Source organism: Colius striatus, chromosome 3 (genome assembly GCF_028858725.1).
Source record: "Colius striatus isolate bColStr4 chromosome 3, bColStr4.1.hap1, whole genome shotgun sequence".
Taxonomy (NCBI): Eukaryota; Metazoa; Chordata; class Aves; order Coliiformes; family Coliidae; genus Colius; species Colius striatus.
Genome location: NC_084761.1, coordinates 54,325,185 through 54,340,867, shown reverse-complemented (window position 1 = coordinate 54,340,867; position 15,683 = coordinate 54,325,185). Strand labels below are relative to the sequence as shown.

The 15,683-nt window shown below is 37.9% G+C and overlaps 1 protein-coding gene across 1 annotated transcript in view; it reads right to left on the bottom strand.

Moving 5' to 3' along the window:
* Positions 1–15,683, bottom strand: part of GLRB (glycine receptor beta) — a 52,346-nt gene that overhangs the window by 21,200 nt on the left and 15,463 nt on the right. Inside the window, exons 4-5 of the mRNA XM_010206494.2 lie at positions 6,986–7,215; positions 2,673–2,755 (exon numbers count right to left, since the gene is read on the bottom strand). Coding sequence (XP_010204796.1) covers positions 2,673–2,755; positions 6,986–7,215 — 313 coding nt within the window. The remainder of the gene's footprint in view (positions 1–2,672; positions 2,756–6,985; positions 7,216–15,683) is intronic.

Here is a 15,683-nt window from a genome sequence, read left to right as displayed (position 1 = left end):
ACAGTAAACTATTCAAGAAAATCTAACACATCTGTGTTGTATTTCTTTCATTCTTTTTCTATTTCCTGTTCAAAGAATTAAATTAAGAAAGGATATAACCCACAAGTGAATTTTTATGTAGGCCTAAATTAGGACTTGGTGGGTGGAACACCACATTGCCAGCAATATTACATTGACTAACAGACATTTGTTACAGTATTTGCTGTTTAAATAAAGCAAGCAAAACTCTATTCCAAAGCACTGAAGCCTCCATATTCATTCATACTCTGTTTCATCAAGGCGTGAAAATTATACTGAACTTTAACAGCAGTCATAAGTCCTAGTAATGTCAAAAGAATGTAACATCTGTGAATTGAAAGAATTTAACAATTTAATCTCATTTTTGTGTAAAACAACCTTTTACACAAAACAACCTGCTTAGTTGTTCAGATTAAAGGCCCTGATTCATGAAAGCATTGCCGTTCAGGAAAGACTTGACTAGGAATTTAACCAGATGTGCAGTCCTGCTGAAATCTATTCATTGTCTTCATGATCTCTTGAGTATGAACAGATTTAGTATATATCTGATTGTCTAAGTCACGGTATATATAACACCACTACGTGACAGGCAAAGAAAGTTAGGCTCAAAATATTAAATCATAAAGCAATATTGATTAAATATGCATAATAATAATCATGTTTTTTACACAACTTTTCTCTGCTACCTTCTGTTTATTAAGGACTAACTTAACTAAAACAGAGATAATGTCTGTTAAAAGGGAAAAGAGATGGAGAAACATAAAAAAGATGGACGTGGAATGCAGCATTTTGCAATTCAAAGCCTCTGAAAAAAGTTTAAAGAACGATTCTTTTTCTGCAGGCATTAGACAGATTTTTTTTTCATTTAATTTAATCTTCAAAAAACAGTTGTGATTAAAAAAGGTAAATTGTTCATAAGCCAACCTCTCTAAGATTCACAACTCAATAAAAATCACAATGCCTCAAAGCTCCATGATGTAAGATGATATGACAAAAAAAGTTGATTAATGATTCATTCATAAAATCAGTCTCATCCCCTTACAACATTCAGCAAGTCACAAAGCTGCCAAGATGTCTTGTGATAACAATTACTGGACAGTGAAAATTTTGTCTGTAGGGAACATGTAGAACTGAGGATCATAACTGAAGATATGAGAAAAGCTTGGTAAAAACTGGTGGCCTTTTTGGTTTTGGAAATCTAGTAACTAGAAACAAAACATTGATCTGAAAATAACTGAAGTAGAAGAAAACTGACAATGGCTAACAGGGAAAACAGCCCCACTGTTGGAACTGGAGGGACAGACAGGAGGTACCATTCTTGCTTTTGACAACTGAATTAAAAGGTAGAAGAAAGTTAGTGCACACTGTCTTTCCAAAGGAACAAATTGTTCCAGAATTGGAATATATAAACTTAGCTTGGAGAGAGACAATAAGATTGTTTAAACAAAGTTATTGAGATTTTTTTTTTAAAGTAGTACTTCCCTAAATAATTATACCTTGCAATGCTTGTAAAGCAACACAGAGTGAGAAAGCTTGAGCAAAATCCCATTAATATTGTCTAACTCCAGTTTAACCCAAAAATCATTTGGGTTTACCCTAAGAAGTTTTTTTTGGCTAATGCATGTTCATATTATTGGTGGACAAAACTGCTATGGACATACTACAATTGTAAAGGCAAATGTTGGCAATTAAAAACTAAATTATAAAGCTCTAATATCACTCTATTATTATTATTAACCTCATCCCCTCTTTGCTCTTCCTTCTGTTACCTAACCTCACTTCTCACTTTCTCCACCAGACCTAGTGGAGTAGCAAATGAACAATATTTTTTGTATTATAGCAGAGACGGGCCGGAACAAGCCACCATCCTTCTCTCTGCTTCACAGTTGTCCTTACTCGGGGAAACAGAATTACCATGAAAGCACAATCACCAAGGATCAGAGTGTTGGGAAAAGACTGTACTTGCATATATAACCTTGTACTTGAGGTGCAGAAAAGAAGATGGGTTTCAGAAACATTTTGGCTGTAACTTCCTGAGTGGCATGAAGCCCTTCAGAAATCAGATGTGCCTGCCCCTTCCTAAGATCAAATTGCTTAAAAGATCAACAAAGGATTGGTAAGGTAAGTTAGTACGCCTGACTACATCCACAACACATTGTGAAACTCCTTTCAAAAGGTTTTATAATAAATGCCCTCAATGTATTGGCATCAAATACTTTTGCTTTGGTACCATATCAGCTGATTTTCAAACAATAACATACGTTATCAATGCAAGTGAATAAATTGAACTTCAACAACCCACAGAGCAGCACAGGCTGTGGAGGTTAAAACTATGTGGGGAAACCATGGATTCTTTCTTCCAAATGATATGTGTTTCCATTTTGCTAAGTTTATTTTAAATGTTTTAATACAATTCATCTGCTGCCATTATGTTTGCTAGCAAAAGCTAAAAACACACTGCATGATGCCATAACCATAAGAAATATTTTTGGTAGGGAAATGTATGTGCGTAGGAACTGGCAACTATTAATTTCAATATTTATTAAAAATATTGACAATATTTTTAGAAACAATAGAGATTTCATCATTTTTTGTTTGATTCTCAAGCAAGCCTTAAAAGGCAGCTGTTTTAATGCACAGACTGATTTACATACAACTTTCCAACTGCATCTTGCAGCGCTGTGTATCCATAGGAAACAGGGTCAAGTCCAAAGGGCATGACAGAGTAATAGACAATCTGAAAATACAAAAACAGAATTTAAAAACAGTGTGAGCTGCCATGTAAGAAGACAGTAGTAGAAAAATTAAAAAATATTTTTAGCTTCTAAAATAGCAGAAAAAAAATTTAAAGTGATAGCAAGTAGCAGTTTGAAATTGAGCTATCTCTAGTAATCTGACACTAGAATTGTATAGAGCTTTTTAAACATACAGTAGTTCAAAAATTTGAGACCTACTAATACACGACAAAATACATGTAAGTCATAAGAATAACCAAACCACAGGTCCATACAGAACAGTGTCTTGTGTCCAGCAGTGGCCTTCTTCATTTCATGAAGAAATATATGAGACTAAAGCAAACAGGAAATAATATTTCCCCAGATACTCAGTAGCCTCCCAGACATTGCACCTCAAGGACTTTCTAAACCAGAAGTGATGCTTCAGTATTTAAGGGACCTTCATAGATTTTTTTTTTCTTTCCAAGAAGTTCCTTTGCTTTCAGTTGCTTTCTGGAATCCATGTGAACTTGAACCATGTAGAGCATTCTGCAGCAAGGAATGCCATAGCTAAGCTGCATACACTCTAATAATCTCCTTTTAACTGTCTTGAGCCTGTCTCATAGTTCTTTTATTGGAAAAGAAGGTGAAAAATCAATGTCCATTCTCTGTGCCATGCATGACTTAAGAGATCTCTGTGCCCTAATCTCAATTATTTTGTTTTTTTCCCAGCATGAAAAGTTCTGCCTTGCTTAGCTGTTCTTTAGAAAGGAAGCTGTTCTACACCTTTGACCATCCTTTCCTCTCTTTTTCTAGTGAGAAGAACAAAACTGCACCTTACATTCAAGATGCAACTACAGCATGAATTTATAGAGTGGTATGACTTTCTCTTTAATCCCTAACACTTCCTAGAACTCAATTCACTTTCTCAGCCAGTACTGGGCCCTTAGTTGACATTTTCAGAGAATTATCCATTATTACCCAAAAGTCCTTTTCCTAGCTGATACAATCAGGATTTATGTAAAGTAATTTTTTTTTTTCAACTTGCATAATTTTAAGTTATTTACATTGACTTTCATCATATACTTTGTTGCCTAATAATTCAAATAACTTATAATTCTCACTGTTATCTCTTTACTATCCTGAATATTTTTGTCATCATCAAAAGCATCTGTCAATTTACACTTTTCCAGACAATTTATGTTGAACAGCACAGGAACCAGAAGAGATTTTTCTGTGAGACTCTACTGCTTTCTCTAGTGCTCTCATGTGAGCACTACATGTTTATTCCTACATTCAATTTCCTAATTCTTAACTATTTATATGTGATAATATCTCTGTAAATTAAAAATATAAGACACAGAATTTATATATTTTGAAAAATTAAAGCCATAGGAGCTTGTCACCAAACCACAGTGCCTCAAAAAATTCATCTTACCTGCATATATTATAATTTATTAACATAGTGTATTGTTAAAACCAATAGAATATTTTTAAATGACAACATTAATTGGATATCCACAAATCTGTGGGTACTGATGGGATGCTGACGGAGCTGGCTGACATTACTACTAAGCTACTCTCCATCATTTTTGAATGATAATGGTGAGGTGCATGAGGAGTGGAGGAAGGTCAATGTCACTCCAGTCTTCAAAAAGGGCAAGAAGGAGGACTCTGGAAACTGCTATTTAGGCTCATGTCCATCCCTGGAAACATGATGGAGCAGCTCATCTTGGATGCTATCTCTAAGAATATGAAGGAAAAGATGGTTATCACAGGAAATCAATGTGGATTCATAAAAGCAGAAGGCAACCAAGAAGAAGGCAACCAGAAGTAGAAGTCAACCAAGGGGGAGTCAACATATATTCACCAAGCAGAAATCCTGCCTGATAGTATTCTAAAATAGCGTAAGTGGCTGGCTAGATGAGGGGAGAGCAGCAGATGCTATCTACCTTGACTTCAGCAAGGCTTTTGACACTGTGTCCCATAACATCCTCATCAGAAAGCTCAAGCAGTGTGGCTTGGATGAGTGGACAGTGAGGCGGATTGAAAACTGGGGGAATGAAAAAGCCCAGAGGGTGGTGATCAATGTCACAGAAACAAGTTGGAAGCCTGTGGCCAGTGGAGTTCCACAGGGATCAGTTCTGGGGCCAGTCTTATTCAGTATCTTCATCAATGACCTGGATGAGGGGACGGAGTGTATCCTGAGCAAGTTCGCTGATGACACCAAACTGGGAGGACTGGTTGATTCACCAGAAGGCTGTGCTGTCATTCAGTGGGATCTTGACTGGCTTGAGAGTTGGGCAGAGAGGAACCTCATGAGGTTCAACAAGGATAAGTGCTGAGTCCTGCAACTGGAGAGGAACAACCCTATGCACCAGTAGAGGATGAGGGTTGATCTGCTGAAGAGCAGCTCTGCAGAGAGGGATCAGAGAGATCTGGTGGGCAGCAAACTAAGCATGAGGTAGCAATGTGCCCTTGTGGCCAAGAAGGCCAATGGCATCCTGGGATGAATCAAGAAGAGTGTGGCCAGCAGGTAGAGGGATGTTCTGCTCTCCCTCTACTCTGTCCTGGGGAGTATTGTGTCCAGCTCTGGGCTCTCCAGTTCCAGAGTGATAGAGAGTATCTGGAGAGAGTCTAATGCAGAGTACTACCAAGAGGATCAGGGGATTGGAACATCTCATAAGAACAGGTGCTGAGACCTGGGGCTATTTAGCCTGCAGAAGAGAAGACGCAGGGGGTACCTTATCAACACTTGTAAACCCTAAAGGGCGGGTGTCAGGAGGACAGGGTGGGTCATTTTCTGTACGGGACAGGACAAGGGGTAACAGGCACAAGATGGAACACAGGAAGTTCCACTTGGATATGAGGAGATATTTCTCTCCTGTGAGGGTGACAAAGTCCTGGCATAGGCATCCCAGGGAGACTGTGGAGTCTCCTTCTGTGCAGTTTTTCAAAGCCCACTTAAATACGTTTCTTTTGTGACCTGATTGAGGTTAATCTGCGTTAGCAGGGGGGTTTGACTCTAGAGGACCCTTCCAACCTCCACCGTTCTGTTATACCACAAGTCTCTAATTTCAAAATTTATTTAATTTGGTTTTGTTGTTTGGAAGTTTTCAAAGAAGAATTTTTCCATTAGAAACATTTTTATTATTATTCACTCTATATTCACTATTCACTTAGCTAACCTATTGACTGAAATAATCTCATTTATGAATAGCTGCAATGTGGAAAAATATTTGAAAAAGATCAAATGTTTCATTTAACATATGCTATTTCAAATGTGAAGTTCTTTTTATAGCTGAAAGGGATTTTCTTCTTTGAAATATGAATTTCTACAGATTTCAGACCTGCTACAGAATCAACTGAAATCAGAACCAGGACCTTCAGAGAGAGCCAAAAGAAATGCTTAGACTGACCAATATATTTCCTTTCCCGGTCACTGTTGGAAAAGGTCTTGGGATTGAGTTTTCTCAACCCATTATGGAATGAGAAAAAGCAGAATCCAGGCTCCTCCACCTTCTTTATTAATAGCCCTTTCTACTCCAGGAAGAAATAGCTCATGTGATCATGATTTTCACAGGGGTTCCCTCTAACCAGTAAAGCTGCAGTATAGTTGGGTGATCATTTTTTTCCTCTACCAGTGCAATATGTTCTAGTTCACACTAGAAAAAATTCACTCATTGTTAGGAAATTGAGTCTAATCTCTACAAATCCTTATACCTATAAACTTACCAGATCTGTAATTCATTATAAGCTCCTTTTTACTCAAACAGTTTCTATTTTCAGATGATGATTATTTTTATGGCATGGTGTATACCTTTGATAAACCAAGTAAAACCACAAAAAAAGTACATGTTAATTGTAATAAAATTAAACAATACTTTGGGGTCTTCTGAAAAACTCTATATCCATTAAGGCATGGACCTTAATCAGGATAATGTTCCAGTACTGCTCTGAAAACATTTCTATTCACAATTTTCATAATTTCTGCCTTTACCTATATTACTAGTAAGTAAACATAATATTCTTTTGTTAATATAGAAGTTCAAGCAATGGGCAAATTACTATGTTTTACTGAAGGCTTCAACTCAGATATCTATTTTATTTCCATCTAATTTATTTAGCACTGTTTACAAACTGCCTTATAAATGTAAATATTAGTCTCAATTAGTATTATGTTACAAAGTATAACACAGCATATCTCATATCAAATCATTTAGAAAAAGAGTAGAAATACAGAAATAAAATACCTCATGCTGACTAGGACATCTCCATCCCGAAATATAAAAAGAAGGATATTTTCTTGTGTGACATCATGGAAGTTAGCATTTTTTTCATTTGCAAAGAATAAGTCTGGCTTCCAAAGACATTTAAACATAGTTGGGTCCACTGTCAGCGTATCTGACCCTCTCCAGTCATTGGGGAGTTTGAGTCTGGGGTCATTCCACTTCTGTCTTAGAAAGATGTTGACTCTATAATCCTGATGGGAAGAATACAAAAATATTACGCTAGCCAAAAGTCTATCAAAAAACTCATAAAGAAAGAAAACCATTCTATCAGACTTAGAGAAGAAAAATAATTTATGCCCTGTTTTTTTCTGTCACAAAGATGGCAATCACTATTCAAATGACCCTAATAAGTGTCAAACAACTACAAAGAAGCAGATTATGTCTCACTCACGTATTGAATATAGTAACTTTAAAAAAAAAGGACCAAATTGTCACCCCCTGAATCATTTTTGCGTCCTCTCAACAGTAGCCTCCTGTTACCCAGGCACAAAGAAAAACATGCAGCAGGACAGAGGTAGGTCATAGCTTGACTACAGTAAACTGTTGCAGGCAGCAGGCATGGTTATCACTTCTACCAGAATATCCTGTGTAAATTCCAGCTTGTTCTCCATTTGGTTAAGTGGTGCGCTGATGGCAAAATATCACAGTATAAAAGCAGAAAACAGACCAGATTGATAATAGATTTTACACTGGACACCCAGAATACAGCCTCAGACCCTGTAACAGTATTTTGGGACTATTTTGGTTAACTGAGAAAAAATGATGCCAGCTTGCAATAAAAGTATTGAGGTAGCATGTATGAAAAACAGAAACACAGCTGGTCTCCAAGAGACAAAATCAAGGCTTTAGACACAGGAAACTTCCTTCTGGATTCAGCGGGACTCCTGCTCAGGGATGGAAAGTAGTAGAGCCATGCTCAATGAGAACCTAATTTTGCCTTGGCAAAGTGGAGTAGCAGGGTAAAACAATTCTCGCAAATATTCTGTCCATAATGAAAGCTCTGCGGATCAAAAGAAAAAATCTGACCCAGTATGTCAGTTACATTTTTTCAGTCTTACCTCTATGTCTTTTTGCTTTTTACATTTACATTTGAGCCAGTGACTGTTTTTTAGGTATATGTAAACCAGGCGGATCACATACAGAAGAAGAATGAAATGAAATAAAGAAAAAAATCAAAATAAATAAAGCAAAATTCTATATGCAAGGTAACTTCTATTTCTAGTTTTCCTACTTGTCTTCAGTGGTGTGTTTTCATTTTTCATAGTTGTCTATTAGGTACAAAGCGTCCTGAGATAGTGAGCTGTGTCTTTTAGAGCAGTAAAAACACTGCTTTATAATTATAGCAAAATGCTAGAAATCTGTGAGCAAAGGGTCTCAACATAGTTTTGCTCTGTCAATTTATTCTGCATAATAAATTAATTTTACAAAGTTATTTATTTTACATGTAAATGCCCTCTTACACTTTTTTTTTGTGCAGTGGGAGTTCTCTGTTGTACTTACTACATGTACATTTACAGTGCAAGGCAAGTGCCATGTTGAGACAGTCATGCTAACTCCAGCAGGTAGCAAGTTCACTTGGCTGTCATGCAGAATAATCTACTCTGTTGATTTAACACCTCAATTGTAATATGATGCCCAGTTTCTCATTGTCCAATCCACCAGTCAAATCAGGCTGTGGTATTTCTTTAATGCACTATACTGTGTAATATTTTTCCTTCATGCATTGTAAGGAAAAGCAAAGCATCAAAACTAAGTAGAAAGAACTGAGACAGTATTTATTAACATGCATAGTTCTGAGAGATACACTACTTGTCAGAAGTCTAGTTTTGAAAAAATGTACATAGTCTGACTTACTTATACAAAGATTTATATTATCCTATCATGGTAAAGAAGAAGTATAAAATAAAAGTTAATATGAATTGACTTTGTACTGGAACATTCTCATAGAGAAGCTTCAGAACAAGAGGGAATTCAGATTGTTATCTCAGAAAGCATCTCTTTTCTTACATGTATATAATTGAAAATTTACTTCCTTTGCTCCTTGCTGAAGTTCCCATTCCATGTGCACTTCTTGTCTCAGTGAAAGAAACTACATTAAATCATATGGACAAATACTACATACCATTCAATGCTCTCAAACGTGACACCATTCATTACACTAAAACTGATTTCCCCATAAACAAGTGCATAACCCAAATTTTAACAAAATAAGATGCCTTCTCAAAGTCATAGGCAAATGCTAAGCAGTGTTCAACACTTGCCTTCAGTTTACCCATTCAGAAGGAGGAGATGATTACATCACTGAAAAGTAGAATGGCACTGGCAAAATACAAATTGGAAGTAGGATCAGCTGGATGCTATTTTATTTCTTTCCTTGCTCTACTACAAATGAACTTAAAAATGCCAAAAAATGGGATGTTGTGACATTTTAGGAACTAAATTCTGTTCCTGCTTCAGTCAATGGAAGAAAAATCCAGTAACATAAAATAGGTCAGTTTAGATCTACCTAAATGAGACTAGAACTAGAATGACTTGTGATAGAGTGTACTTGGAGAAGAAGACTGCCACATACTTGAGGCAATACAGAAAACGTAGAAGGAAGCAAAGAGATGGCAGAATAAAAAAAACTGCGGCTAGCCAGAAAATGATGTGCAGAAGGGCTGCTTCTTAGAAGAATATGAACTATTACAGACCTGGATGAGGGGACAGAATGTACCCTCAGCAAGTTTGCTGATGACACCAAACTGGGACTGGCTGATTCCCCAGAAGGCTGTGCTGCCATTCAGCGGGATCTCAACTGTCTTGAGAGTTGGGTAGAGAGGAACCTCATAAGGTTCAACAAGGACAAGTGCAGAGTCCTGCATCCGGGAAGAAACAACACCACGCACCAGTACAGGCTGGGGGTTGAACTTCTGAAGAGCAGCTCTGCAGAGAGAGACCTGGGAGTCCTGATTGATAATAAGCTAAATATGAGCCAGCAATGTGCCCTCATTGCCAAGAAGGCCAATGTCAGCCTGGGATGCATCAAGAAGAGTGTGGCCAGGAGGTCAAGGGAGGTTCTTCTCCCTCTCTACTCTGCCCTGGTGAGGATTCATGTGGAGCAGTGTGTCCAGTTCTGGGCTCCTCAGCTCAAGAGGGACAGGGAAGTGCTGGAGAGAGTCCAGTGCAGGGCCATGAAGATGATCAGGGGATTGGAACATCTTTCATACGAGGAAAGGCTGCAGGAACTGGGGCTGTTTAGTCTGGAGAAGAGGAGATTGAGGGGAGATCTTATTAACATTTATAAATATCTAAAGGGTGGGTGTCAGGAGGTTGGGACACCCCTTTTTTCTGTAGTAGTTAGCAACAGGACAAGGGGTAATGGGATGAAGCTGGAACACAAAAAGTTCCTCTTAAATATAAGAAAAAACTATTTCACTGTGAGGGTGAGGGAGCAGTGGAACAGGCTGCCCAGGGAGGTTCTGGAGTCTCCTTCCTTGGAGGTCTTCAAGACCCACCTGGACATGTTCCTATGTGACCGGATCTAGGTGAACCTGCTTCTGCAGGGGAGTTGGACTAGATGATCTCTAAAGGTCCCTTCCAACCCCTACCATTCTATGATTCTATCATTACAGCATCTGGTAGCAGTATATGCTATGATCTGGTATAAATCTATTTTGAAAGAAGTCTGCAACCAGTTCTCTCAACTTTGGGCAATGAATTTTAATATTCAGTATGTGCACTACTGTTAACTTCAATAGGAGCTGAAGAAGTGGTCTATGTTAAGCACATGGTCTTTCCTCTATACATTCTACAAAAATTTGACGAATATTGTAGAATGGTCTGCTTTTTTAATAAAGGAGAGTCAAATAGCAATTAAAAAAACTGAAACAAGGGATAGGGGCTAGAAGAGATGCTCCTCAGCAGTACGGCTAGGAGGACCTGGTATGTAAAAATAATCACAGGGCTAAAAGGAATTCTACAGAGTTTTATTTTCTTGCAAAACTCCAACAGACAGCAAGTTGTTTTCAAGGAGGTTAAAAGGGGATGCATTCTAGGAAATATTTCAAATGCAACCTACTAAACAGTGGGCATGCAGCCAGAAAAACTCCTCAGGCCAGAAACTAGGCGTAGCCAAAACATCTTCCTCTGCAAACTGGAGCACATATTAAATCATGAAAGGCTTTTTCTACATGAACTGCACTCATACAAAAGAAAAGAAACATAATAGCACTTCAATTTCATAAACCAGAAATGTTATTTTTAAGATTAAGATATGGAAACTCACTTTTCCTTAATATATATAAAAATTATAAAGACATATCTGTAAGATGTTGAAGTAAAGGAGATAGAGGAAGTGATGTTTTGCCATTTGAGTAAATGAAGGTTACACTCTTAAGTATAAATCTTGAATATAGAAACTGTAGACAGAGGGTCAGATCACCAGCATAGTTAAAAAATTATAGTCCAATGGGTATTTATACCAGAAGAGAGCTATCCTGAGGAATCCTTGACTGGTCATCCAGTCTATAACAATTTTTAAATGTGAAATAATTACAGTAATTCCACAAATCTGCAGTCTAAACCAACACATGCAAAATTGTAAGCACAGTTAGCATGGGGAACCTAGACAAGTAGCCTAATGAGCTAGAACAATACAAGCGTTCAAAATAACGGGAGCTTAGCACCTCTAGTATAAACTCTTCTCCATTTTAGCCATAGAAATGTTATTCTCTTCACATTTTTCTAATTTTTTGTTTTATTTTTCTAGGTAACTTCTTCAATATGTGTATGAAAATGCTGCAGTTCTCATATACGTTCAACACCATAACATGAACTCTACCCTTTCTTGAAACAGAGCAAATATTTGCCCTTTGGTTTCTTCACAAGGGCATGATTAAAGGAGTACAGACTTCTGGGCATAGGATGCACACTATGTGTCCTGTCTTGCTTAAACCGATATTACTTCAAAGCTGTTAATAGTTTTCTATAAAGAAATTCCCTTCTCTCTTAAAATTAAGTATACTTCTTAGCCTAACTAAAGTAAAAAATGTAAAACTGAGTAGACTACCTTAATGGAAGTTAATCTCTACTCTTTTTTTGTTGAGGATGAGCCAACTGTATAGCTAAGAATGTAATTGTCATGGGAATAGGACAGAAAGCAAAAAATAATATAATAATAATTTTGTGGGATTCCTGAAATATGTGAGGAACCATCAGAACCAGGGACCATGACGTGAAGGAGCCTGTTGGTTATCTAGAAGTTCCAGATATTAAGCCTAGAGCTTATCTAATTAATGTCTGTCTATTTCAGAGAGAGGTCTAAAAGTGGAATATAGGACATCTTGTTGAAGATATTTCCTTCTGAATCTCTTTTAACTTTCTTCTGAACAAAAGCAGATTAGCTTGCCAAATGGCCTTTTTCCACTGACACTCTACACATTTCTTTGTTGGGACTTCTACCCCTACCTCATTTCCAATCACCTGGCATCCATGGTTATTTTTCCACATCCTTGCCTCATTCAAAATCATGAATTGTCCCTTTAGTGTGGCTAAAAAAAAGGACACTTTACCTCAACACAGATTCTGTGAAAATGTATTAATTCATGTATTATGTACATGAATTGTACAGATGTATTAATTCATGTAAAATGTATTAATTAGAGCCAATAATCATCACAACAGTTCATTGACTGAAATAGAAATACATTCTTTCACAGATTTTTGTTTCAGTAACGATATCACTCCAAAGAGTTTATTTGCCTCTGGTAACTTTACAGTCAAGAAATCAATATTCCTCATGATTCACATCAACACCTGAGACAGCAGAGAAACAGATGCTCTCTTCTCCAACACTGATAAATCTTTTTCAGAAGTTATATTACTGCCTGCAAATGTCTCTTCTTTCTGAATGCAAGAGGCCCCTCTGGTCCTTCACAGATCTGGTGCTTCCTGAACAGTAATCCTGTGATTCTGCAGATACAGAATATCCTAGTTATCCTAGATATCCTAGATATCCTAGATATCCTAGTCTAAGGGACTTGCTTTACTGTCTGGTGCATTGCCCACACCATTTGAAGACAAGTACTCGTCTACAACCAAGAGAGCAGTGGTTCCCGAATGTTCACAGAACACAGTGGCCACTGCAGCAGAAAGGGGTGCCCAAGTGGTATATGGAAGAACAGATTGACTGTTTCTTTTGGAAGTGTTTCCGGTGACACATGAAGGCAACCAAGAAGTAGATAAAGTAGAATACAATTAAGAAGGCACTCAGAAGTAGGAGCCAACCAAGGGGGAGTCGGCATGGATTCAGTAAGTAGAAATCCTGCCTGACCAACCTGATAGCCTTCTACAGTGGTGTTTGACCTGCTGGAGAGCAGCTCTGCAGAGAGGGATCAAAGAGATCTGGTGGGCAGCAAACTAACCATGAGGTAGCAATGTGCCCTCATGGCCAAGAAAGCCAATGGCATTCATGGGATGCAACAAGAAGAGTGTGGCTAGCAGGTTGAGGGAGGTCCTGCTCTCCCTCTACTCTGTCCTGGGGAGGACTCACCTCAAGTACCGTGTCCAGTTCTGGGCTCTCCAGCTCCAGAGTGATAGAGAATATCTGGAGAGAGTCCAATGCAGAGTACTACCAAGAGAATCAGGGGACTGGAACATCTCTCTTACGAGAACAGGTGGTGAGACCTTGGGCTATTTAGCCTACAGAAGACTCAGGGCATATCTTATTAATGCTTGTAAATACCTAAAGGGCGGGTGTCAGGAGGATGAGGTGGGCCATGTTCTGCAGTGCCCAGGGACAGGACAAGAGGTAACAGGTGCTAGCTGGAACACAGGAAGTTCCACTTGAACATGAGGAGAAATCTCTTTCCTGTAAGGGTGAGAGAGCCCCGGCACAGGCATCCCGGAGGAGATGATCCCGGAGGAGATGCAACAGGGAGGTTGTGGAGTCTCCTTCTCTGGAGTTTTTCAAAGCCCACCTAGATGTGTTCCTTTGCAACCTGATCAAGGTGAATCTGCTTTAGCAGGGGGTTTAACTAGATGATTTCTAGAGGTCCCTTCAACCCCTACCATTCTGTGATTCTGTGATTTTGTGAAGTAATTTAGTCTTTATATAAACACGTCATGGTATCAGTTGGACATAGAACTCTAAATAAAAGTAGAAATTTAAGTAAGGCAGGATGGTGTTTGAAGATGTGAAATATGGAGGGTAGCATGACTCATCTTACGGAACACCCTAGTAAATTTGTGAGTGATCATATCAGGAATTCACAGACATGCACACATGCATTTCTATAGGGAACATACTTAAATTGTGGGGGTGGGTTGCAGACATCCCTTACATTCATTTTTTGTTACTATTTGGATCTGGCTGAATTGTAAAAAAGCCTCTGTAAAAGTCACTATCTAAAGCATGCAATAAACTTCAGAAACTTCAAAGGGCCATCTGGCCTAATACACCTGCCGTCTTAGACACTTATCTCACTCCTACTTTCCTGCTCTTCCTCTCTGTCCTGCTTTAAAGCTCAGTCCCCTTTTTGTTTTCAGAAATAAATCTCAGGGTATCTTTGGCCTACTTACATTCTCTGTTTTAATATCACTTCCCACTAATGCCATTAGTTGAATTACTAACATTTGCAACTAAATCAAAAACTGTATTTGTTCCTAATTAAAGAAACAGAAATTTCTGGCTATGCTGTTCAAAAAGCTGGTTTAGTCATCACATATATTTAACTCTCAGCAGCTCTGCAGTTCTACTGAAATGCCATTAGAGTATCATGTAAGCTGGTTCTGGATTTTAAGTAGGTACTTACTTTCACCACGAACAAAAGGTGTTTTATTATTTATTAGTCATAGTATGGTTTATTGCTTCAGAGTAGGAATGCTGCCTTAGTCATAGCACTAAAAAAAAACACTCTGATTTTGGGAACTGCCTCAATGTTTTTGATGCAGCAGATCACCAAAGTTATTTCTACATGGGACGCTCAGGGAGTTGTCTGAACTCCCACTCTGAGTGTATGCCCTAGCTGTGGCTTCCCATGTACCGGGAAAAATACAGTGTACTCCCCACCTTTTAATACAAATGAAAAAACCTGACAAGGTCAGAACATCTTCAACAATTATGTGCAATTTTTTTTTGGCAATTCTTTTGATGATATTTATTGGAAATGCCATTGTAAAATGATCTTCAAGTAGCAATATATTGTAAAGGGCTTTGCTAAAATGACTTCTTTTTTTTGAGGTAGATTTTATTTCCTAAACAAAAAAAGGTCGAAATTTTGTTGAAATTTTCTGATTCAATTGCAAATACACGTTTAGAAACTTCGTTCCTCATTTTATCTCTGTCACACAGTAAATAAAAAGGAGTAAGATCATGGTCACTGATGGTTTACTCCTTTATTCCTCCTCCTCTTCTTCCACAATTTACTCCTATCTTCAGATCTGCATAAGATGGGGAACCTGTATGCATCAGCTTTATCAGTTCTTTTTCTCTCACATATGGTGATAGTACCTTCTTAAGTAATATGTCAAGCAACCTATATATTAACTCTCAGGATGATTACTTAATTCATACTACCAGATGGTTTCTTCTCCTGAACTTCAAAATTTATGGAAATGAAGTGTCTTTTTTTGCATCTTAGAAACATGATTTCCTTTCATGTACATCACATCCTAAAAG